The sequence below is a fragment of the Apium graveolens genome, chromosome 10 (assembly GCF_009905375.1).
Source record: "Apium graveolens cultivar Ventura chromosome 10, ASM990537v1, whole genome shotgun sequence".
NCBI lineage: Eukaryota > Viridiplantae > Streptophyta > Magnoliopsida > Apiales > Apiaceae > Apium > Apium graveolens.
Genome location: NC_133656.1, coordinates 206835500 through 206858250, shown reverse-complemented (window position 1 = coordinate 206858250; position 22751 = coordinate 206835500). Strand labels below are relative to the sequence as shown.

At 35.0% G+C, this 22751-nt stretch overlaps 2 protein-coding genes across 2 annotated transcripts; both read right to left on the bottom strand.

The window, feature by feature from the left end:
• Window positions 1-1310: 1310 nt before the first annotated feature.
• Window positions 1311-7265, bottom strand: LOC141693219 (uncharacterized). Its single transcript, XM_074498236.1, has 3 exons — window positions 6610-7265; window positions 3604-3788; window positions 1311-1963 (listed from the first exon to the last, which is right to left on the bottom strand). The coding sequence occupies exons 1-3, from the start codon at window positions 7112-7114 to the stop codon at window positions 1469-1471; spliced, it is 1185 nt and encodes a 394-aa protein (XP_074354337.1). The 5' UTR covers window positions 7115-7265; the 3' UTR covers window positions 1311-1468.
• A 1219-nt stretch (window positions 7266-8484) lies between these two features.
• On the bottom strand, window positions 8485-15671 carry LOC141689159 (putative sucrose-phosphate synthase). The gene is made up of 13 exons (XM_074493346.1): window positions 15418-15671; window positions 15180-15269; window positions 13792-14036; window positions 13319-13382; window positions 12421-13119; window positions 11982-12095; window positions 11724-11855; window positions 11453-11629; window positions 11088-11141; window positions 10945-11007; window positions 9918-10847; window positions 9626-9753; window positions 8485-9144 (listed from the first exon to the last, which is right to left on the bottom strand). Exons 1-13 carry the CDS (start codon window positions 15598-15600, stop codon window positions 8865-8867), a joined length of 3159 nt encoding a protein of 1052 aa, XP_074349447.1. The 5' UTR covers window positions 15601-15671; the 3' UTR covers window positions 8485-8864.
• Between the last annotated feature and the right edge of the window lie 7080 nt (window positions 15672-22751).

Sequence of the window (22751 nt, the reverse complement as noted above, 5' to 3'; positions counted from 1 at the left end):
TTAAGGTGAACGTTTGGATAACTAGTTTACAATCAGATAGTTGTATAGAAATTCAAGTCTATAATTATTTACTAGACTATCATTGTTTAAGATTCATAATTTAATTACTATGAAGAACGATCTCTTGTAATCTTAAATGTTACCCAGAAAAAGATTTGTTTGCTTTTATGGACTTGCTTATAAATTGTTTGAAGAAGAGAATGTGTGGTAAAGAAGCGAGAGTCTGCACTTGACATCAAGTCTCTACGGACTACAGACCAGAGTCTAATCATCAGAACAGTAATCAGGGGTAATCTCCGGTTCGAGGAGTGGAGACTGTGCCAAAAGGAGCGTGGATTTCATTCAAGGGTGCAAGTTTTAATGAGAGGGTTCTCTGATTACGACCAGCAACTAAACAATTAATTTTACCTTGTTAAACTTTGTGATATTCATATCTGAGACTATCCGTACGAGTACAAAAGAATATCCTTGGAAATTGTTATGTCTCATCCCCAGTCTTCTGTATAACTGTACAAGACTATAATCAATTACTACAAAATCTCAAGGGAATACTCATCCTAATTAATTAATGGGACAAAGGACATAAAGTTATGTCAGCTCGCCTCATGTATCATGGACCAAAGCATCTACCTGAATCCTGATCCCGTGAGAATATGAGGTAGGTACCATGGTCAAGGAGTCCATACTATTGGCCCTGGAAGCCATGTTGCCTTGTACATGTCTTCCCTGGTTAACTTTGGATAACTTTATAGCATAACCATGTTCGTGGGACAACATCAAAAATTGAAAATTCAACCTCTAAAAAATGTTTTCTCTTGAGCAAAAGACCCATCATCTTATAGTAATTGTATATAAGAATGCATAGTCGAGTTATGCCAATTGAATGTATTACCAGCCCACAGCATAACCAGAGGAATAAATTAAAATTTCAATCATTAAAAAATATACGGAATACTAGTTAATATCTCAAAATCCAATTCTTAATACAGAGAGGACAAGGGATATACCTGACTGTGAAGTTGGAACACTGGACGGCCATTGTACCCAATAATCCAAGGTAATAAGAATCGAATGACCAAGTTTTACGTGAAAATGTATCAACACGTCAGAAACTTGTATACAGAGACTAAACCACCATTAATCGGGTAAGATTAAACCTGAAGCAACAAAAATTAGTAGCACTGGATATGATATATCAAATTCCATCAATTTACTTCCACCAACACCAATTGTATGACACTAACAGCAATTACAACCTTCTGGAGAACAAAATCATATCCTGATTGTTACCACTTTGGTGATGTATATACTTATATTATTTTAGTGGGGCTTTAGATTTTATAAAAGGTCCAATATACACAACTTTAAGTCTGGGAGTATAAGAGCATTCTCCCTTCTCACCTAAACACTCCCCCTTTCCCTAATCGAAAAGTTAAAAAATGAAGAAAAAGTTTAAGATTTTAAACATTCAACCAACTGCTGGACGGTCTAAATCCGAATCATCAATGGCGAGCCACTCATTTGACTCTTCACTTTCTGAACCCTTTTCTCTGGAAGTTGATGGAACTGTCTTCTGTTTATCACCCAGGATACCAAAACTTCCATTTAACTCAACCCAATCACTGGACTCCGAGCATGAAGGAATCTCTGATTGTCTACTGCATGGTTGTTTACCTGAGAGGTAAGTATCATCGCTCTCAATATCACTGAATGAGCTATCCTCTTCGGACACTTTGACTTCAGCAAAGGAGTCTGTACCAACATCTTCTTCGAACTCCTTAGAATCCTCAGCATAGTTAATCTTTTCATTTCCACGAGTTGGCCTCTTGTTTGCTTGAGTGCTGTTGTCATTCCCTCCACTGTCCTTCAAAGTTTTCACACTCTCAAAGGCCACAGAATTCACAGGCGGTGCCATGTTTTTTTCCTGCAGTTTATGCAGGAGTACGTCCCTTGCTTCAACAATCTGTAAACACACATTACTTAAAGTAAGAATTGTAGTTTTTCTGAGCACATTTACTTCAAATAAATACTCTTAAAGATAGAATAATCCTAACCGGTACATGGTCTCACACGTGGCGCGGGACATTTATATCTATATATACTGGCGTATTATATCATACCATGTAGCATATAATTTCACGGCATCATGTACAAGTAATCAATTACATAGAGTCATAGACCCTACACAATCTGCTTTAAATCTAAGAACCAGCTTCCATAGACCACGTACAATCAATTTCAAATCCAAATCTATCAAGCCTATATATCCCTTCTGCTTTGACCCAGGAGGCCAGGAACCAATATATTAAACTACAGCAGAATTATAAAATCATTATTCTCAAGGTAAAAGTTAACTTATCCAAAATAAAATAAGATGTAGCTTAGTTCAGTCCGACTGTCATGAGACTAATATGCAGGGGCACAGGAAGTGACTCAAAAAGACGAAAACACAGGTATAATATCTAACAAACATTTATTTTTTTCAGCTAAATATTTGGCATTATAATGAATTAAGTAAATGAACAAAACAAGGATACTTCATTCCTAAAGAATAATTTTATCCTTAAGAGCGTGCACAATCTGAATACACACAAGTAAAAACGGGTAATGTTGATCACTTGTAAAAATATCACCGTAGAGAAAGTACAAGACAATGAGGCAAGTAATTGCCTTCTTGACTCTTTTAACCCAAGACAGTAAAACCAATATAGCACATACATGATCCAACTCATCAAGAAAAGATAATAAAACAGTTAAACAGATTTTAAAATCTTCTACTTGCATTAGATTATTACCCTCTTCCTTACTCGTCACGGTCTTTTATTTCAAAGTAAAACTACTTTCCGATGATGTCTTTACTCCTTACAAGAACAAGACTACCTAGATTCTAGGGAACCAAAATGCCATAAAATCTAACCGAACTACTTGCTGCGACATCTTTCGTTTTTCCAACTAAGAACGTCAACTTCTCACAATATATTTCCCATGTTTCACAGCTTCTGACCAAACTGTTAATGTTTTGCAGCATATGTTTCTAGAAAATGCCATAAATTCCTACACGCTAAATCAAGTGAAAAGCATCAACTACACTGTAAACAAGTGAGAAGCCCAGAAACAAGTACCAGCGAACATCAAGTGAATTTGCCATCTTTTCTCAATAGGATTAAATAACGTTTGTGTAAGACTATCCGAGTGCAAATTGCATCCTTTTTTAACTAAGATTTCAGGATTAAGAACAAAATTTGATGCATTTATTATTTGCTTACTTGAAATTAAGATTCACAAAAAGAATTAACAGTAGAAAACTTATTTATAATAAAAAAATTTGTTACTGGGACAGATCAAAACCAGATCTGGTCGACTTAAATTCTCTGGAGCTAATACTTCGACATATAAATGCCGCCTGAAGCCGTGGGGAGATTATATCATTATACACTTTGGAATTTGGCAAAGAAGACACCTTGACATAATTTTATGCCATGATGCGATGCTGGTTTGCAGGAAAAGCCATGACGACAAAGTATATAAAAAATGGCCATTTCAATTTCCATGGGTAAATGCATGCGATTATTACAAGTAACTGAAAGACATGGCGCTTGATACCTCTGGAGTTGATAAAAGCTTGGACTCGTACTCATTCAACCTAGGAAGCAACAAAATAAAATAGATCATCCAAAAAATGTCTTCGTTAACAAATTTTCCAATCTCATGCCTCAAGGCAGCAATACTTGGCACCATTTCTTCGATTGCAGCAATGTGTTCCCTCTGAGTCTCAGACATATCAAAATCTGCATTAGGATAGAAGAAAGTTTAGTAATTCTATGCCTGCATTATAAACACGTATGTTATCAATTACCATAAGCATATCTTTCCAACTTATAAAGCTAAATGTATGGCCATCTCATTATAGTTTACTTTCAATAAAGTATCAATTAGAGTAAGCATATATATCGTATAATGCACATAAGTGACTGGAACAAGTACAATACTATGTAATTGTAATTTATGTATTAGACATGTGAATATTAAAGATGTTAAGAACTGGTTGCGTTCATATTTGTACCCTTCTAAAAGAATGGAGGAAACGAAATCAAGTACATACTCGGAATTCGACATCATTAGCAAATTATATCGGCTTACAAATGTGTAAATTTTGGACGCTGTTCTCACAACATTTTTGTGAAAAGAATGAGGGTCAAGATTTCTGAGTCTCTCATTCTTAGTTATTTCTTCTTCTATATTATTAAATATAACTTTATAATGTTGCGACAACTTGTAAATACGGTGATACGAATCAACTAGTTTAGTAGCATCTCCAAGGTTTGGTGCCAATTGCCGCATGGCATGGCATGCTTCCTATTAGAATTGCAAGAATGCCAACTTTAGACCCTCTTTGACAAGGTGTGACAAATTTTTTATATGTAAATCATTTGGTTGTTAGGTAATAGTGTACACATATATTGATCATATATACTAACATAAAAAGCAAGATGTGGGACCATGTAGGTAACTAAGAGTTAGAAGGTTACCTCCCCAGATGGCTAAAAGCTTATAAAAGTACAAAAATTATATAATAGCAATACTTATTATAGTTTAAGGGTTATACATTAAATATGTAATAAATAGGATCACCCTGGAAATGGTGAAGGGTGCTCAATCCTAACTATCAGAGTGCTTTCTGAACTAAAATTGATATGAAAAAAATTAATAATTAATAAATATTATAATTTGACAATGTACAGCTACCCTCTTAGCAACTCCTACTATAGAATAAAGAAGCACTATATAACAAACAATAGAAGTTACATTAAATGACAAGATAGTGCCTTCTTGTGAAGAATAACAAAATTGTGTAAAAAAATATTCACTATGTAAAGATACAGTGATAAATATAAAGTTAATACTCCCTCCGTCTCATTAGATAGTATACATAAGGGGTTCGGCACGAATGTTAAGAAAAAGTGTAATTTAGTGGAAAAAAGTAAGAAAAGTGGATGGAGTGGTGGGACCAATTAATATTTAATATATAAAGAGGGTGTAGTGGAAGAAAGTAGTGGATGTAAGTGAATGTAGTTAATTTTTATATTATAAAACTTTATTATTTTTGGAATCTATACAATTGAGTGGGACGTCCAAAAAAAGAAACTGTATAGAAATGAACATGACAGAGGGAGCAGTGTTTTTGGTCGATTAGGGTCACGGGAATTTGGGCTTGTCGGTGTAGATATTACTTAAATGAAAATGTCTGCATGAATGGTGTGTAACAGGTTTTAGATATGTTTTTTGGATATCTATGTCTAACCAAATAACAGGTAGGTCAATACTCAATGTAATAAATGTAACCCACTAGAATAGGACTACATTAATCAATTATTTTCTCTTATCTATAGACTATAGTATAGATGATGCCATGCCAGTTTCTAGTATCACCTCAATGGAGGTAGCAACTAAGTGACAGACCAAGTTTAAACAAATCTAAGTATGAACAGAATGGGTATCAAAGATGAAAACATGCCTATTAGAGTGGGATGCTAAGCTAAACTCAATAAATGAATAAATAAATAATCGCTAAGGCCTCACACTTCAAATAATAGGTATATTTATTTCTTTTCTGATGTTAACTTAGAAGCGGGGTCATTTCCCAAAATCTCCTTCTCTTTTGTGTGTGTGTATGTAAATCATATATAAAATGTCTCATGCTGAGGAATTAAAACGAAAGGGTAGTAGGGATACTTATGAACTTGCTCCAGGATGCCAGCAAAAATGGAAAATAAAACAAATATTCCTTTGGTTTCATTTGGACGTGCCTTCAGCACATGATTATAAATTCATAACAAAAGCATGAAGAGTAAGGTAGAGAGATTCTACTGTTGAAGGTGAAGCATGTCAAGTTTGTTTCCAAAAGATGAAAGTCCTTAAAGTTTGCTTAATGCTAGTACTGTTCTGATGGATGTATATGCTATCGGTGGTCAGAGAGGTGCAGAGCAATTGTCAAATCACCGCACAAATTCAACCACACCACATAAGTGAAGTGGCAAGTAAACAATAGGAACCTTCCGCTTCTAGATTAATTAATTTAGTAAGCTACCGGATTGAAAATAAGATTGGCAGGTCGGTAATCCAAATAGTTATTCATCAACTTCCTAGTTTTGTAACAGCCAGGCATTAATCAAGTGAATATTGGCACTGTAATAACCTAACTTCAAAAAAGCGCCTAAATGGCATTGCAGTCTTATGTTGCCGAATAACTGTAGATTCTTAAAAACAGAGGGATCAAATAAGACAACCATAACTCCGAGTCTCAAAACCTTGTCTTCAAACAATAATTAGGTTAACACATATCATCTTAATGCTTTTTTCCAAATATTTAATACACATTCATACATATCATCTTAACGCTTTTTGCTAAATATTTAATACACATTCATTAGAGCAATCGAAATAAATGTACAAGAACCGTAACCAGAAGCAACTAAACTTACTAACTAAATTACCGAAAGCATTATTAACAAAAACAGACAGTACAAATATCAAACAATCCAATTATAGAATATCTCTATAAATAGAGATCAGATTCAAACTGCAAGATAAAACGGAGCAGAAGTTTACCAGTTCCAAGTGACAACGGAAAATCAGTCCACAACTCAGGCCTCTCCGAAATATCCTGGACGAAACTCACAACTTCCACACTCAACCCTAGGCCTTGTTTTTGCACTTTATCATCTTCATCATCATCTCCAAACTGTAACAAACTGTTAGCGAATCTCGAAATTTCAGTGACGGAGGAAATCAAAGACAGTTTAGACTTAAAGCTTCCGCCGATCTCAACTAAATCATTTTTAATTCCGACTAACGGCGAATTCGGCGGAGACACCGCGGAAACACCACCGGATATTTCGGCGGAGTCGGGAGAAATCGGCGGCGGAGCGAGAAAAGCGGCGACACCGCGAAATTGACGGCTTATGACGGCGGAGATGTTGACAGATAGAGAGCTAGGGTTTTGAATTGAATCATCTTCGTGCGCGTCTTCTTCATCTACTTGATTATCATCATCTTCTTCATCATCGTCATCTGGTTTTTTATCAAAGAGAGAAAGTGACAACCAAGAAGCCATTGCTAACTATTACTGTGTGTGACTGTGTGTTTTTTATTGTTATTATAACTCCGATTATTGATTATTGAATATTGTATGTTTATCTTGGCTTCTCTTTTACTTTAAGCAAAAAAATAAAGGAACACGAGGCCAGTGTAGATGGTGAAGTTGTTAGTTACAGAATCAAAATGTATGTTTATATACTATTTGTGATGCACACTTTTACTAATAAAAACGACCTTTTTGATTATATATTATATATACGGTGACAAAATAAACACAGAGAGATCAACAATAATCTCTACAGACGTGTCGTATCAAGACAGGAGCTGTTTATCCTTAAATCAAAATGAATTTGACTCAATTTCTTTCATTAAAAATGTATTTTTTTCATCAAATAAGCACAATACTGTAGTCAAGAATGATAATTAAAACGAATACATAATTTGTATATAATAAAATTCCCGACATTAATCTCAGAATCCTAATATTAAAGTAAAAAATTTATCCAAACAAAGATATTATTGAAAATTGACATATTTTTCGCCTTACTTTTAAATAAGAAAATGGGAAATTAAGTTACATATTATCAAGTAGTATTGATAATTTTGACATATCATACCTACTACCACTCATCTGTACCTTTAAATTGTTAACATTTAAATGAAGTGTTTGACATTTATTTAGTATAGTTGTATAATTTATTTTGAATTTTTTTTCGAATAAAAATTTAAATATTTAATAGTTATTCAGAAGAAAAAAAATTAAAAATAATTTATGTAACTATACATAAATAGTACAATATGTGTAGTACATTTCTCAAATGTAACAATTCATTTATATGGGATATGAATTATAAGAAAGTCTTGTCTCATAACTCTAACATTTTTTTTCCAAAATTGAAAAAGTTTTACTCCCTCCTTCCCGCTTCTATAAAATATAGTTTTATAATAATTTTTTCAAAATTTGTGTGCTGAAAATTAAACAATGTAGTGGGACGGAGGGAGTATTAAATAACTTTCTCTTACTAAACTTAGTCCTTTCTTAAATATAAAAAATGGGATGGTCATCAGTCATTAGTCAAACATGTATTTTAATCTTTTACCCAGCAAACACATGACATGCAAAGTTGCAAGATTTCTATGTGTAATTTCGGATTACAGTATCCCCGTCAAACTTTTAAAACATGATCAACGCAATGCTGATTGTTATAGAGAAAATCAACACTGATGTCCAACCTAAACTGATGAAGTATAAAATATGGTCTATTGGTCTCATTTTGTGCTGACATTGTAAGAAATTACAAAGAACACAGCCAACATTTGAACACTGGGCTTCAACAAAATTATGGCTGGATAAGGAAAAACAGACTCTATAGCAAAATAAATTATATGAATTTAGATAATACAACGAAACAACAAATTTATAAGTTTTCCCAAATATCCTCAGTTACATTGGGAGCAAAGCATCATTATCTAACAGAGACTCATACAATGATTCCATCAACCTACAAAGCAATGAAATTATTGGCTTCGTATAGGTACACCGTGCTCTCACGCCAGGGAGACATCAAGATATGGATCTTCAACAAAATACTAACACTATACTACTACAGAGAAATTTCTCATGTTTTTTCAAAGGCACCTCACCAGGGTATTATAAATAAGCGATCTGATTGAAACATGATACAAACTGAAGGAATTGCATCCCAAAGTATACAAACCTGATGGAACTATTTAAAGTTCATATATACAGGTGTACAGAAGCTTTTCTAGCCTTTAAAAACTCCCAGCTTCTCCAGTAAATTATGGATGTCAGTACTGCCACATCTTTCGTTTGCCTGGACTATGTTAGGGCTGTCAACTGGCACTACGTCTGTAAGAGGGTAGCTCCTGTTAACATGCAGTTGATTGGTAGTACCACAGCTAACTCCCTTTAAAACTAAAGTCTTGTGCAGACCACCAATCAACTCCTCATAATCAGTATCACCACTTTCTCCAACAAATACGGTCATCTTAGACAAGTCAATACCCCATCGAAGATATAGATACCTGAAATGGAGCATAAATTAATGCAAATGACATAACAACTACTTGGGATAAAATTTAAGATTTAAATACACCAATATTCTGCTTAGGCGCAATCATTAGGTGGATGACAAAAAAGTAGATGCGACCTAGCAGTAGGTCTGCGCGCCGACCTAGCTACTAAAGGAAAGTTAATAACTACAAACTTTGGATGGATAGCATGCTATGTATCTCCACTTTACATACTAATTGAGAAAAAGAGGTTATTTTCTAGAGAGAAAGATCTTGCAAAATGCAATACTGTTCGAAACCTTGGTATGAAAAAAAAAAGTACTACCAGGCTGATAGAAAAACCTGTACACTGTTATCTTAGTGATTGTTTGGGATTTGGAAATAAATTAATGTAAATTTCAGAAGAATTGGTAAAACTTTTGTTACCGAGGTAAAACAGATGAGCATATCAGCGCAAGAAGAAGTTTAGAGAGCTGTACTGTAAGAAACATACCTAAGTGCCTGAGCGCGAGATGCCAGAAGTGGAATCACATTAATTTTCCTCCCATTTTGACATAATATAACATGACAACGGAGAGCCTGAATTCTCATCCCCTTCCGGATTTCTTTCACAGGAGGAACCTGCAAGCACATTTGGTAACATGAAGAAAATCTTACACAATATATGATAACTATCAGAAGACTAGAATCCATAAATATGAAGGGTTTGAGAAGATTATAATTAGTCAACCATATGGACTTGATGTGCCGTTTACAAAGAAACTTTAAGAGAAATATTAGCGTACCAATTCAGGCCTCCTAACTTTAAAAGCATAACAATAGTCTGTTGAAATGTTTTCATCTTCTGTAACCACGTGTTCTCCATCTTCACCATTCTGGTCAGTGATAGAAGCTGTCCAGCGAACCAAAGTCTTCCTTAGCCCTTCTCCACCCCATCGGTACTCGATGTGTGAATGATAATACAAATCAACAATATACGGGTTCTCTTCACATCGAGGAGAAGAATAATAGAGATCGCCGCCACTATTACAGATATAAGCATCAAAGTCAGTAGGGCTTAAACCTTCTGAGATCAGAAACGAATGTATTTCTGACATTGTAAATGAAGTAGCCAGTATAAATCCTATTGACCCTTTAGTCCTCTCCCTTTCCACGGCTGTAAATATTGATCTGACGCTTTCAAAAAGATCTGAAATAGCATCAGAATCTACAGCAATTACAAATATATACTTACTACTCCTTAGAGACGGAAACATTCCAGATCTTGCATTCTGGTCCACTTTCTCAAAAGAATCTTGGCTTTCTGTCATCTTCTGGCCACCCTTTGACCATGTTAAAAATGCATGTTCTAATTTACTCTTCCGATCTTCTGGGTCCAATGAATTATCACCATCACCTCTTTTATCATTCCTCGCACCATCCAGAGAGAACTTCAAGTGCAAAGAAATATCCTGTATATCTCTCAACGAATCACAATCTGATTCTGAATTTTCGCCATCATCCTCAACTTCTAGCCACCGTGGCTTTCTTAGTTTGCAAGCTGCTATCCGAGACAAATAAGTTTTGCAATGTGCTGGCCATGAGAACAGGTGAATATTTTTCAGCCCATTTTGTCTGCATTTAAGCCAAAGCTGCTTCTCTGCTACCAGTTTTAAAAGAGCATCAGCAATAGATTGCTGATCATGAGGATCCACAAGAAGACCGTTATCAAGTACCTGCAACAATCCATTTTTAGTTTACTCGATTTGACATATCACTTAGTCAGAAGAAATTTATTGCTTTGGGCTATTAGTTAAGGAACTGAGCCTGTACCCGGTATATATCAACTGGACCTCCATTTATAGTGGCTACTATGGGTAAACCATGAGCTGCAGCCTGTCCAACAAAAACAAGTTAGTCCAATTTAATATTAAAATCAACTAGTGAAAGCAAGAACTTGTGAAAAGACATAGCACCTCAATAAGAGTGAGCCCAAATGGCTCAATAAACGCAGGATTAATAAAAACACCCTGCAGAAAATGAGACGACAAAATCAGGCATCCAGCTGTATGAGAGAGAAAGAGGGAGGAAAATGAAAGACGGGGGAGATCAGTACTAAAAAAAATTCTTTTTCAACTACAGCACTATACAAGCTTAGTAAATGCAAACAGCATTTTAAAGGTCAGGATTCACACACATGGCAAAAATTTAATTGGACTTTTTTGGCAGAAAAAGGGCCAATATACTAAATAATTTTAAAGATAAAGTATAATTGGCACCTTGTACTTGCTTGACATATGGTAAAAAAATGAAAATGCATAGCAATTAAGTTTTTCTATACCTTGGTCCTTGCTGCTAAACGATATATGTCAGGTACATCAGCCTGCTTGTGGTGCTTGGGGTACGCCACTTGACCATAGAGATCATACTTGTCAATCAGCTTAATTATTGAGGTCAATACAGTTGAATTTGTGTTTGACATATCATCAATATTATCTCGGTTACCCATTATTAATGTCTGCATAATGAAGGACAATACTGCATTAATAACATAGGCTATTCTTATTAAAGAATATGTTATTTTCTTGATGTAAAAGGTCACTCAGACTTACAAGATTTGCAAGCTCTCTCAATGGACGACATTCTCCAAATGCTTTAACCAAAGTTGTGAGATTCTTCTTAGGATCCGGTCTTGCAAGGGCTAGTATCATAGGCTTTCGTGGATTAGTAAAGAAGCGCATTATCTGCATAATTAAGTAAATTAGTTATACAAGTTTCGAAATTGGCTATCTTAGAGAATTATAAGTAGTCCACAAGTTGCATTGGGATGGAAATATGGAAAAGGACATAAACTACGAAAACAATATTACCTCGGCCCATATAGGTGGATCTGGGGAGGCTGGATGATCTTCACTGCCATCTGCTTCACCATCGATATCACCATCATGAACAATATGGTGGAACTCCATCCCTGGAGGAATTACCTGCATACAACTTGAGCCTTTAGGATTTTGTCAGCAACTAGTAATTATTTGGACTAGCAGAAACCACTCAGTAAATCACGAGTATATCCACCAACAGATGCTAACTTTCAGATTGCAGCTAAGAATTCAAGAACCACGTTTATGCGTGTCTCCGGTGAAGTAGCATAGAGAATGCTGCCTAGTTTTAGTAATTGGAAACATTGCACACTACCTAATTTGGTCTAGGGCAAGGATGCATAATTTTGACCAATACAATGTACTTCTGTTATCATGAGACAGCTAAGGCTTGACATAGATGCTATAAGAAAATTGTTGCAGTACTTACAGCCATACGAGGCATGAACCTCCCATAGGAGCTCACTCTCCGCCTGATTCTTGCTTGAAGCTTTTGCTGTAATTTCGAATCAAAACCATCATACAAGCCCCATTGCTCCTCAATCTCCTGTTTAGTACTAGTTATAACTATTTCAGACGCGTCAAGGGCCAACTCCTCTGCTTCTATTCTTCGCATTATTTTATACGTAGAATTTATTTCATCCCTTGACAATCTGCCTTGTCTTAGAAGTTGTTCCCTCTTATCTCGACCAAGTGAATGGCCAGTAAAAAGCATGGGAACATTTAGAGCACCAGATAGTAGGGCAGCAGAGTCTCCTGCATCTGCATAATGCCCATGGATGGCGACAGGCCAGACTGGGATACCACCTCCAATCTGATCACCAATGACTTTAGACATCTGTAATATGTGCTTAAGTGCACCATCAACAAATTCAGAAACATGGGGCCACAGCATTTCTTTCGGAATGTATTTATCTTTTGGACCAAATGGAATGCGAATAATATAGGCACCACTACTCTCCCCCATCTCCCTCCCAAAAACTTCCGAGTCTCTTGGAGGAAGCATCTCTGTGGGTTCAGCATAACTCCAGTCTACCTCAGAAGATGACACTTTCCTAGTCAACAAATCGACACGATAGACACCAGGCGTTGAGCCTAAAGCTCTAGCAAGTTCAACAACATACTTAACCTGGAATAAAGGGGAAGTTAAGAAAAAAGATTAGCTAGTATCCTTCAGAAGAATTTCAACAAAATCAAATTTACTCTTTCATTGATCCTCAAGTCTTAAAATCAATCATTATGATAAAAAAAATGTATGCATTTTATCGGAAAAGAATCAAACATCATTAAAAACATCAATTTTGCAAGTTTTTAAAACCAAGATCTACCTGTCCACCCGTATCGGAATCACGACCAAGTTCCATATTTTCCCCTCGTATCAGACCATGCAGGCTGAAAAAATAAAATAATAGTGGTTATATATAAGAAACGTGTGTGTCATTTTCACAAAAGCAAACATACCCAGTTGTTAGTAACTATAGCACATACGTCATATACAATGTTACCTTCAGCCTATAAAAGATGTCTTGCAGACAGAACAATTTAACAAAATTACACAAGGTCGTCAGGTTCTGCCTAGGATACGATTAAATGGGTTACTTTGGAAGTCTAGATTTTGGATTCTGATTAAAACATAAGTACAAAGCATTGCAAGAAGTTACCATCATTAGCACTCCTGGTAAATTATGGATCCTATTTACACTAGAAGTTTAATGGTTTTAAGAAATAACAATTTCAAATAAATGTCAATTTAAATCCTTTTTTCATCACTCAGCAGTTTGAAAATAAATTCAACTTGTACCTTACTAGAACAATGTACAACTTTTTCCCCTTTTGCTGATTCATGAAGGCTTCCATTGTATCGACCGAGCTAATTCTGGAAAATCGACCTCTTGTACTACTCTCACTTAGTGCAGATATATCACTAACAGCTTCACCTTTCTCACCTTCTGACAAATCTTCAGACATATCAGCAACTGCTTCTCTGAGACCCTTTTCACGTTCCATATGACGTTTGGACAACCTCTGAGTTTGTTTTTCATCTAGCTGCACAAGAACACGGATTGACTTAATGAGAACTTCCAAGAAGTAAAATCCTAAATCAGAAAGATGTCAAAGTACAAAGCATTTGAACGCTTTTAAAAAAAATCTTTCTCCATTAGAACCACTCGTACTTGGAATTAGTACTCAAAATAATTCAAAAATTGCAAACTAAGTGAAATTAGATGGCAACCAGTAACAAGTTCTAAATGAGGAACATGAACATATATAAGCAAAGGGGGTAGTAAGCAAAGCAAGCACAAGAGGTTCCAAAGGACCAGACACATAAACCATAATGTATCAAAACACATATGATGGGGTTATACCAGACAATTAAATTCAAATAAACAATATTCCGCAGTAAAATTTTACTCAGTAATTAAATTCAGTACATATTGATTATTCATGCAAGATTTTATACTTTGATACCGGAAATGGAGACACAAAATGGGCACATCACGAACAGTTATGAAGCCACGTCATCATCCAAATTAGAATTTGCTTATCATAAGCAAACCCATGTATAAGGAAACGTCTGCGATAGAAATCAACTAATTACATTCTCTGGTCCACGTGTACGTGTCGGACAAGATACGACACGACAAGACACGGATGTGGTTCAGGGATCTGAGCCACACTTCATGTTAAAATCAGACATTTCACCCTCTAGTAGTCAAGCCAAACATGTAATCTAAATAATCATACATACACCTTGTTTTACAACTTAACTTTTAAATTAATTTCTTAAAGATCCACAAAAAATTAAGCCCAACTAGGCACATTTTTTTCAGAAAGTACAAAATTCTAACAACATATAGGAAAAAATAATGTTAAGTTTACACGCCAAGTCCCACCAGCCAGCAGTCCAAATCCGGATACATATCAAACAATATTGAATTTCTTAAAACAAAGAATCTTCAGCCTTGTTCGTATCGTGTCCGAATCAGGGTAACATAATAAAAATCCTTAAAACCTTCTTATTTCATACTTGTTACTATAAATTCAATAAACGAGGGGCTATCAATTTAACAATCACAACACATAATTTCCCATTCACATGTTCATATCATCACAAACAGTAGTATCAGTGTCATTGTATGTGTGAAAATAAACGATAAAATAAACGATAGATATAAGAAATGAAATAACCATTCGCTTCTGACGAGCCAAATTCCAAATCCTCCATGACATGTTCTCTAATCTCGTGTTCTTTTCCTGCGGACTCCTCGAAGCCTGTGCCTATAAATTCATCACCATATATAACAACAAACTTTAATCACGTAAATCAACCAAACATACCTGGTATATACAGCATAAATCACATAAATTACAGTAACAAAAACACAATCGCTTCATAAAAAAAAATACAAACAAAATATAAACATACACGAAGCCAAGCACGATGAAGATCAGTGTCGTCGAATCCAATCACATTCTCGACAAAGTAACGAGTAGGACTGAACCTTCCTCGTTCTCGCAACAACAAAGACCCTCCCCGCGCTTCTTCAAACCCTGGCTCAGACTCAATGATGGCTTCCAAATAACTATTAACCCAGTCATTTCCCGCCATTACTGTGTGTATGAGTTTGTGTAGAGATGTGAGTTTCTTATAATGTCGGAGAGAAAATTGTGTGTGTGTGTGTGTGTCTGTGCGGCGAGAAGAGAACACTGAAACAAACGAGAGAGACTGCCCCGTATATATAGCCACCACTCTTGTTTCAAGCGCAGTAAAAAACAAAATATTACTATTTGTCCTTGACAAAAAAGATGTTACAAATTTGTTTAACGTACCGAATATTCAAAAAATCTCGAAATAAATATTTGATGTACACGTATGATACTATCGTTTTTAATAAAAAGAATTGTATTTTTACCAAACAGGAGAATGTTTCGGGAATGGTCTGAATTGTTTTCAGTGTTGGTGACGATCACGCGCCGAGGTATTCGCATTTTTGAACTCGCGTTGTGGGAGTTACGCGTGTGCTCTGAATCTATGGGAAGAAAACAAGTGTGATTTGAAGGGGACAGTTGTCAAATAAAACTGAAAACTGAGTGGGGTTTTTAGTTACCAGTTGATTTATGTAAATGCTGTGAATATTAATTAAATGAAAGGAAATGATTATTTGGGGAATATTATGCTGTGGACCCATTTCCATTGGAATACATCTGTCAATTAAAAATTGGGGGCGAGCATCAGCGATTTGGACTATTTTGACTGATCAAATTGAAATTATTTATTTTCAAAAATTTCAATTTGACATCAAACTATTATGTCAATAATTTAAATCAAATCGACCCGTTTAAAACGATTTGGTGCATGATGGTTTCAGCTTAAATCATTTTCTTAAAAAAAAAATCAATAATCAAATTAAACTTAAAATAAGATTACAAAGTTTAAATGTATTGTAGATTTATATTTTAGCAGTTAATATTTAAAAATATATAAAAATATATAATTTTGATAAATAGAAAGAGAATGGAAGAAGATTATAAAAAAAGATTATAGGGTGATCCGTAAGTACCTCCCTCCCCTACGCTGTTTCTCTCCCTCCCTCCCTCTCTCTCTATATCTCCCTCTCTTACTTCCTCTCCCGCCCTCTCTCTCTATATACAGTGTTTGTCTATGTAGATTAAACTATCTGATCGGTTTATTACTGTAAGTTGCACTAATTATAACAGGTAGTTTATATGTTGAGTTGTTATGGTTTTGCCATTAATTAAGTTTACCCTAATTAAGGTTTTCGTCTTGTCATCTGATATGTGAGGTTCTGTGAAGTGAAGGTCACTTCTTCGTATTCTGTTTTAACCTGTCTCCAATCATTAGCCTTATTTCTTCTCTTCATATCCATTTCTCTGGATTATTACAATCTTGAGTTTACTGACATGGAAACACAAGAGGGAGAGGCACAGAGTTCAAAAAACGAGTTATCGGCGGGTATTGCACTGCAACCCCGCCACTCATTATGAATGATTTAGCTTGGAACTGTCAGGGCATGGGTTCACCTGGAAAAGTTCAGTTCCTTAAAGACGTAACCCGATCAGAGAAACTATCATTTGTTTTCTGAGTGAAACAATCAGTAGTTATAAGAAGATGGAAGAGCTTTGTAGTAAATTGAATTTTAAAGGGTTCATCGCAGTTGAACCTCAAGGAAAGAGTAGGGTATAGCCATGTTTTGGCAAGATGCGGAGAAGATCACGCTGCTAAGTTTTTCTAAAAACCACATAGATATTTCGATTAACATGGGAGACAACAAGGAGTGGCGACTGACAGGTATATATGAGGAACCATCATGAACTCAAAGATTCAAAACCTGGGAGCTTTTGCGTAACTTATCTCGTGATGCCAATTTACCCTGGTGTTTGATTGGGGAATTCAATAATGTAACTTCTCAGACTGATAAAAGAGGAGGAGCAGCATATCCTAATAATTTAATTGAAGGCTTCAATGAGCGTTTGTTGGATGTTGAGCTACACGATCTTGATATTATCGGGCATCAATATACTTGGGAACGGGGAAAAAATACTGAGAACTGGATCGAAATTCGGTTAGATAGGGTCTTGGTCAATATGCAATGGAGTACGCTATATCAAATGGTGAAAGTTTATAACTTGGAGGGGTCTCCCTCAGATCATAGCCCGCTTCTCTTAATCTCAGAGCAACAGACAAGAGGTAAGAAGCAACGACATTTTCGTTTTGAGAATGCCTGGCTGACTGACCCTACATGTTTTCAGATAATTAAAGATCGGTGGGAGGAGGATATACACTGCAGCGTTAGTTGGAAGGTCAAGAAATGTGTTGATAGTCTAGACATATAAGGAAGAAAGATAACGAGTTGTTTTGGCAAGCATATAAAAGAGTGTAAAATTAAGCTGAAGGCCCTAAGACAGAAACGAGATACTCGATCCATGGATGATTATGAGAGTACGAAGAAACAGTTGCACCTCATTCTTGACCAAAAAGAAATATTTTGGAGGCAGAGGTCGAAATAACTTTGGTTGCAAGCAGGTGATAAAAATACGAAGTATTTCCATGCTTCGTGTAGCAAAAGAAAGCGTAACAATCATATCCAAAGATTGAAATCGGAGGCAGGAGATTGGGTTGGGTGGAATGAGGGGTTGGGAGACATGATTCAAAATTATTTTCAACAACTATTCACAACTGGTACTACCCATACAGATGAAGTGTTGAGTTACATTAGTAAGGTTGTGACAGAGCAGCAGAATGCAGAGTTACTCGGGCCTATTTCAGATGAGGAGGTTCGAGATGCGGTCGTTCACATGCATCCTGATAAAGCACCGGGGCCAGATGGCATGACCTCGACATTCTTTCAAAAGAATTGGAAGATAGTAGAAAAGGATGTGGTTTGTTTGACACAAAATTTTTTCATGACTAGAGTAATTGGAGACAACATGAATGCCACTAATATCGTGTTAATTCCAAAGAAGAAGCACCCGTCCTTGTTAACTGATTTACGACCAATTGCTTTATGTAATATTGTGATGAAGATTGTCACGAAAGTGATGGCCAATCGGCTTAAGAAAATTTTGGATACGAGTATTTCAGCCACTCAAAGTGCTTTCTTGCCAGGTCGGTTAATTACAGATAATATCATGATCTCGTTTGAGGTTATGCATTATTTAAAAAGAAAGAAATTTGGTAATGAAGGGTTCATGACACTCAAACTAGATATGTCGAAGGCCTACGATAGGATTGAGTGGAAGTTTTTACAAGACATCTTACTTGCCATGTGATTTAGTACCTGGTGGCTCTGTTATAGAAATCGGCCGATTTTTCAAAAATCGACGATAAATCTCTCAAAAATCGGTCAAAAATATTTGTTTGATTTGACCGATTTCCGATAAATCGTAAATCGGTACCTCAACCGAATAGTTCCGATTTCCGAAATCTGTAACACTGCTGGTGGACACATTTAATCATTCAATGTGTTTTGACAGTCGAGTACAACATTGTGCATGGTGAGCATACTCTTGGTCTAATAGTTCCAACTCGAGTTTTGAGACAGAGAGTGTAATATCCGGGATATCGCATGTAATTATTTTTATCAATAGATGAGTATTGTGTGATTATTATGTGAATTATCTGTTGTTTGATAATAATATTTAGATGAATATATGTGATAAAATATGAGTGTGTTAATTTTATTATGTCTAGAATAAAATATAGATAATTAAGGTATTTTTATGGTAATTTTTTGAGTATTATCTGATTTTATATTAATTTATAAATTTATTAATTATTTTATGAAAAATTAGAAAATTATTTTATAAAGCCGGGAATCGTCCAACCTCAACCGTTTTTACATTTTTACAACCCGAAACTCTTCCGAAAACTCCTTCCTAACCTAATCCGATAATTCCGGACATTTTTCGTGTTTTGACTTTATCAATCTGGATTACGGTTTGACCCGTACGCATCCAGGCGTACCATTTTCGTTACGATAATTGTTTCGATATATCAACAAAACCTGTATTCTCGAAAGACGGGGTAATATTACATTATTTTCGTATAAAGTGTTTTATAAAAGACCCGGTTGGGATAATTATTCAATATGGGTATTAAATCGGATCGTTTTTGTAGTTACCAAGCGGCTAAGTAACTAATTTAAAGATCCAGGACGATCCAACACGAACCAATATTCCATAAATATATATAACCCTTTTATTATTTCATTTTATTCGTAATAATCATAATTAATTGGTAAACAATACGAAATACAGAGAAAAACCCTAAAAATAATATGTTCTTGAAAATCAAACGTACAAACGAAGGCATTATTAAACTCCGATTCGGGCGTGCAAAATATCAAAACGAAGCTCTTGAGAACCTCTTACTGAATCCACCATCTTTTTTTGCCCAAAAATTAAGGTACTTTTCTGATTTAATTATTTTATTTCGAATTATTTATGAATTAAAATAGAAATTTTTGTTCTTGATGTTATTTGTGTGATTTGATGGCATAATCATGTAGATAATGTTCTCCTGCTCATTTTGGTATATTATATGATGAATTTAGAGTTCAATAACATATAGAAAATTAGGTTTTATTCTCGGATTAATTGAATTAGGGTTTTTAATTACTTTGAATGTTCTTAATCAAATTTGGGAACTCTTGATTCGCTGATTCTGGGTATGTGTGAGTTGTGTTAATCGATAGATCGTGTAAAAACACGACGATTCATGTAACCATTTACAGTTTTGGACGCCTGAATAATGCCGCCGGAAAACCTCCGAACTCGCCGGCTTTATTGGCGAGTTCGTCGGGAAACACGATCCAGGGGACAAAAACGTTATATATTATAACCTCTGTGTTGCTGTAGTGGATTAGAGTAATTCCCCTCGAGAAATATAATCAGACAGGGTGTAATTAGACCGATTGAAACTGGTCGAAAACGGCATTTCATCGGGTTCTGGGCAGCAAGTTCGGCGGGTCGTCGACCCGGTTGTTGACCCAGATTAAACCCGGTTTCAATACTTATTTCCCCTAAATCGAAAATCAAAAACTGTTTTTGATTTATTTTATTTTACAAATTATTTTAAATTTTGTTTTAATTCGAAAATTCATTTTAAAAATTCTAAAAATCTAAATTTAATTCTGGAAAATTGTTTTAAATTCAGAAAAATGGTTTTTAATTATTTAAAATAAATCTAATTTATTTTCATTAATTTTAATTAGTTTTTAATTATTTTAATTCATCAATTAATTTGATATTAATTGATTCATTAATTTAATTAATTATTAATTAATTTTAATTGATTTAATAATTAGATTTAATAATTTAAAATTGATTTAAAAATTTTGAAAAATAGTTTCAAGCTTTAAAATATTATTTTAAATTATTTTTAAGACTCGATAATTATTATAAAATTATTTTAAAATCATATTCGGGTATTCAAACCCTATTATTTAATTATAAAATGATTCGGAGTCCCGTTTTAATTTCGAAAAATATTCAAAAATTCATATTAAATACCTGGAAAATCATTTTAACCTCGAATCTTCCTTGAATAATTATTTTAATTGAATATATTACGTGCTACGTGTCATATGTGATCTGATTGATGTATAAAATGACTATACGTGCATTGTTTGACTGTTTTATTCATAACTTGCAATCCGTATGTCAGATTTGGATGAAACGAAGGGTATTTAGAAGCTTGTATCGAATAGAATGTGATAATGAGTAGTATTGATAAGTACATGTGATATTTAACAGAGGAAACGATGCATGAAAAAGGAAAGCAGATAGTCAGTGAGTGTGAATCAATTGATAAGTACTAGTAAAGTGAAAGCGAATCGATAAGGCAGGTGTTTCTTCTTCCTCTTGATTATATTGCAAGTATTTTGGAACGCTCTTCATTATGTTGCAATTACTCTAAACGGTTATTATTCTATATTGCAAGTACTTTGTAGTACATACCCCAAACCCTGATTCTTATTGATCTCGAGCCATAAGCCCGTTTCTTCATAAACAGTTGATTGTTGAATTCACATATACAACCCCACCTACACGATACTACTCCACAAATACATACCTACCACATACTGATTCCTGATATGAAATTGCCTATCATACCAACCCTTATATCTTGTGTAACAGAAGACCAATTCCTGTAACTCTTGAACCCCTCGGTCTTCTGCTTTCTGTTTCTTTCCTTGATTGAACACCAACCTTTGTGATTTCCTATTTATTTTATGGAATTACAGATCATCCTATGTTTCAAAGTAAATATTATTTATGATTCAACTATTGAGTTACATTGCTTATCACATTATGATTCTAGAATTGGATTGTTTTTAACTATGGACCAGATTCGTGGTCGGACCAGATTCGTGGTCATAATAGGCTAATGCGTGCCTTGGATCCAGTATATAGAGCAAAGCTGGGAGCCTTTCTCGGGGTTAGTGTGTGACTGATCAGCAGCCTAACCTTGGTTTTTAAAATAAAAATGAATATCCAATTCTAATCATTGCTTATCAGTAAACTTGATTCCTTATATCATTTCAATTGATCATTGTTAATCTCAGTTTCTGTCTTTGTGACTTGCTGAACTAGTTAGCTCACTATTGCAAAACTGTTTATATTCTTTCCCAGTAAAAAAGGAAACTAGTGGTAGCGAGGATCCCCAGACAAGTGTGCGAGCTAGGTATCCAGGTTGAATTGGAATAGACTAGCAGAGGATGTTTGGCTTTGTTGTGTTTATAGTTTGTAATAAAGTTGAAACTTCAGATGTAAGATAAATAAATTGGGTTTTGGTACGTTTGTGTAATAAATAAGATTGTGGCTTTGTGGACATACTTTAAACTGCATCGATCCGTAGATTATGGTAAGTAGGGTCATTTTATATACATATTATTATATTCATAACAGGTTTAATATGGTGTGTGTGTTGCGGGCCCCAAATTTCTGACCCGGGTTTGGAGGGCGTTATAGGGAGACCCACTGTCTCCCTATATATTTATTGTGTGTGCAGAAGGTTTAACAACTCTTCTTAAGAAGTATGAACGGTAACAATGGTTGCATGGTGTTCGAATTTGTAGGAAAGCTCCTGTAATAAGTCACATGTTATTTGCGGATGAAAGCTATATCTATTGCAACTTTGCAAGGCAGATACAGAGAAAGCCAACAAATTAGTGGAATTGCCGAATACATACGAGAATGCTTCAGGCCAAAGAATTAATAGAAACAAGTCATCAATTT

Excerpts from the sequence above, each read along its gene's own strand:
- LOC141693219 (XM_074498236.1), bottom strand. The coding sequence starts at position 7,114 with ATGGCTTCTTGGTTGTCACTTTCTCTCTTTGATAAAAAACCAGATGAC. Across the intron at positions 3,789-6,609 it reads TCCGTTGTCACTTGGAACTG|ATTTTGATATGTCTGAGACT; the intron begins GTAAACTTCTGC and ends ATCCTAATGCAG. Across the intron at positions 1,964-3,603 it reads AGCTTTTATCAACTCCAGAG|ATTGTTGAAGCAAGGGACGT; the intron begins GTATCAAGCGCC and ends GTGTGTTTACAG.
- LOC141689159 (XM_074493346.1), bottom strand. The coding sequence starts at position 15,600 with ATGGCGGGAAATGACTGGGTTAATAGTTATTTGGAAGCCATCATTGAG. Across the intron at positions 14,037-15,179 it reads TGGCTCGTCAGAAGCGAATG|CTAGATGAAAAACAAACTCA; the intron begins GTTATTTCATTT and ends GTTCTTGTGCAG. Across the intron at positions 11,630-11,723 it reads TGAGAGAGCTTGCAAATCTT|ACATTAATAATGGGTAACCG; the intron begins GTAAGTCTGAGT and ends TTCATTATGCAG.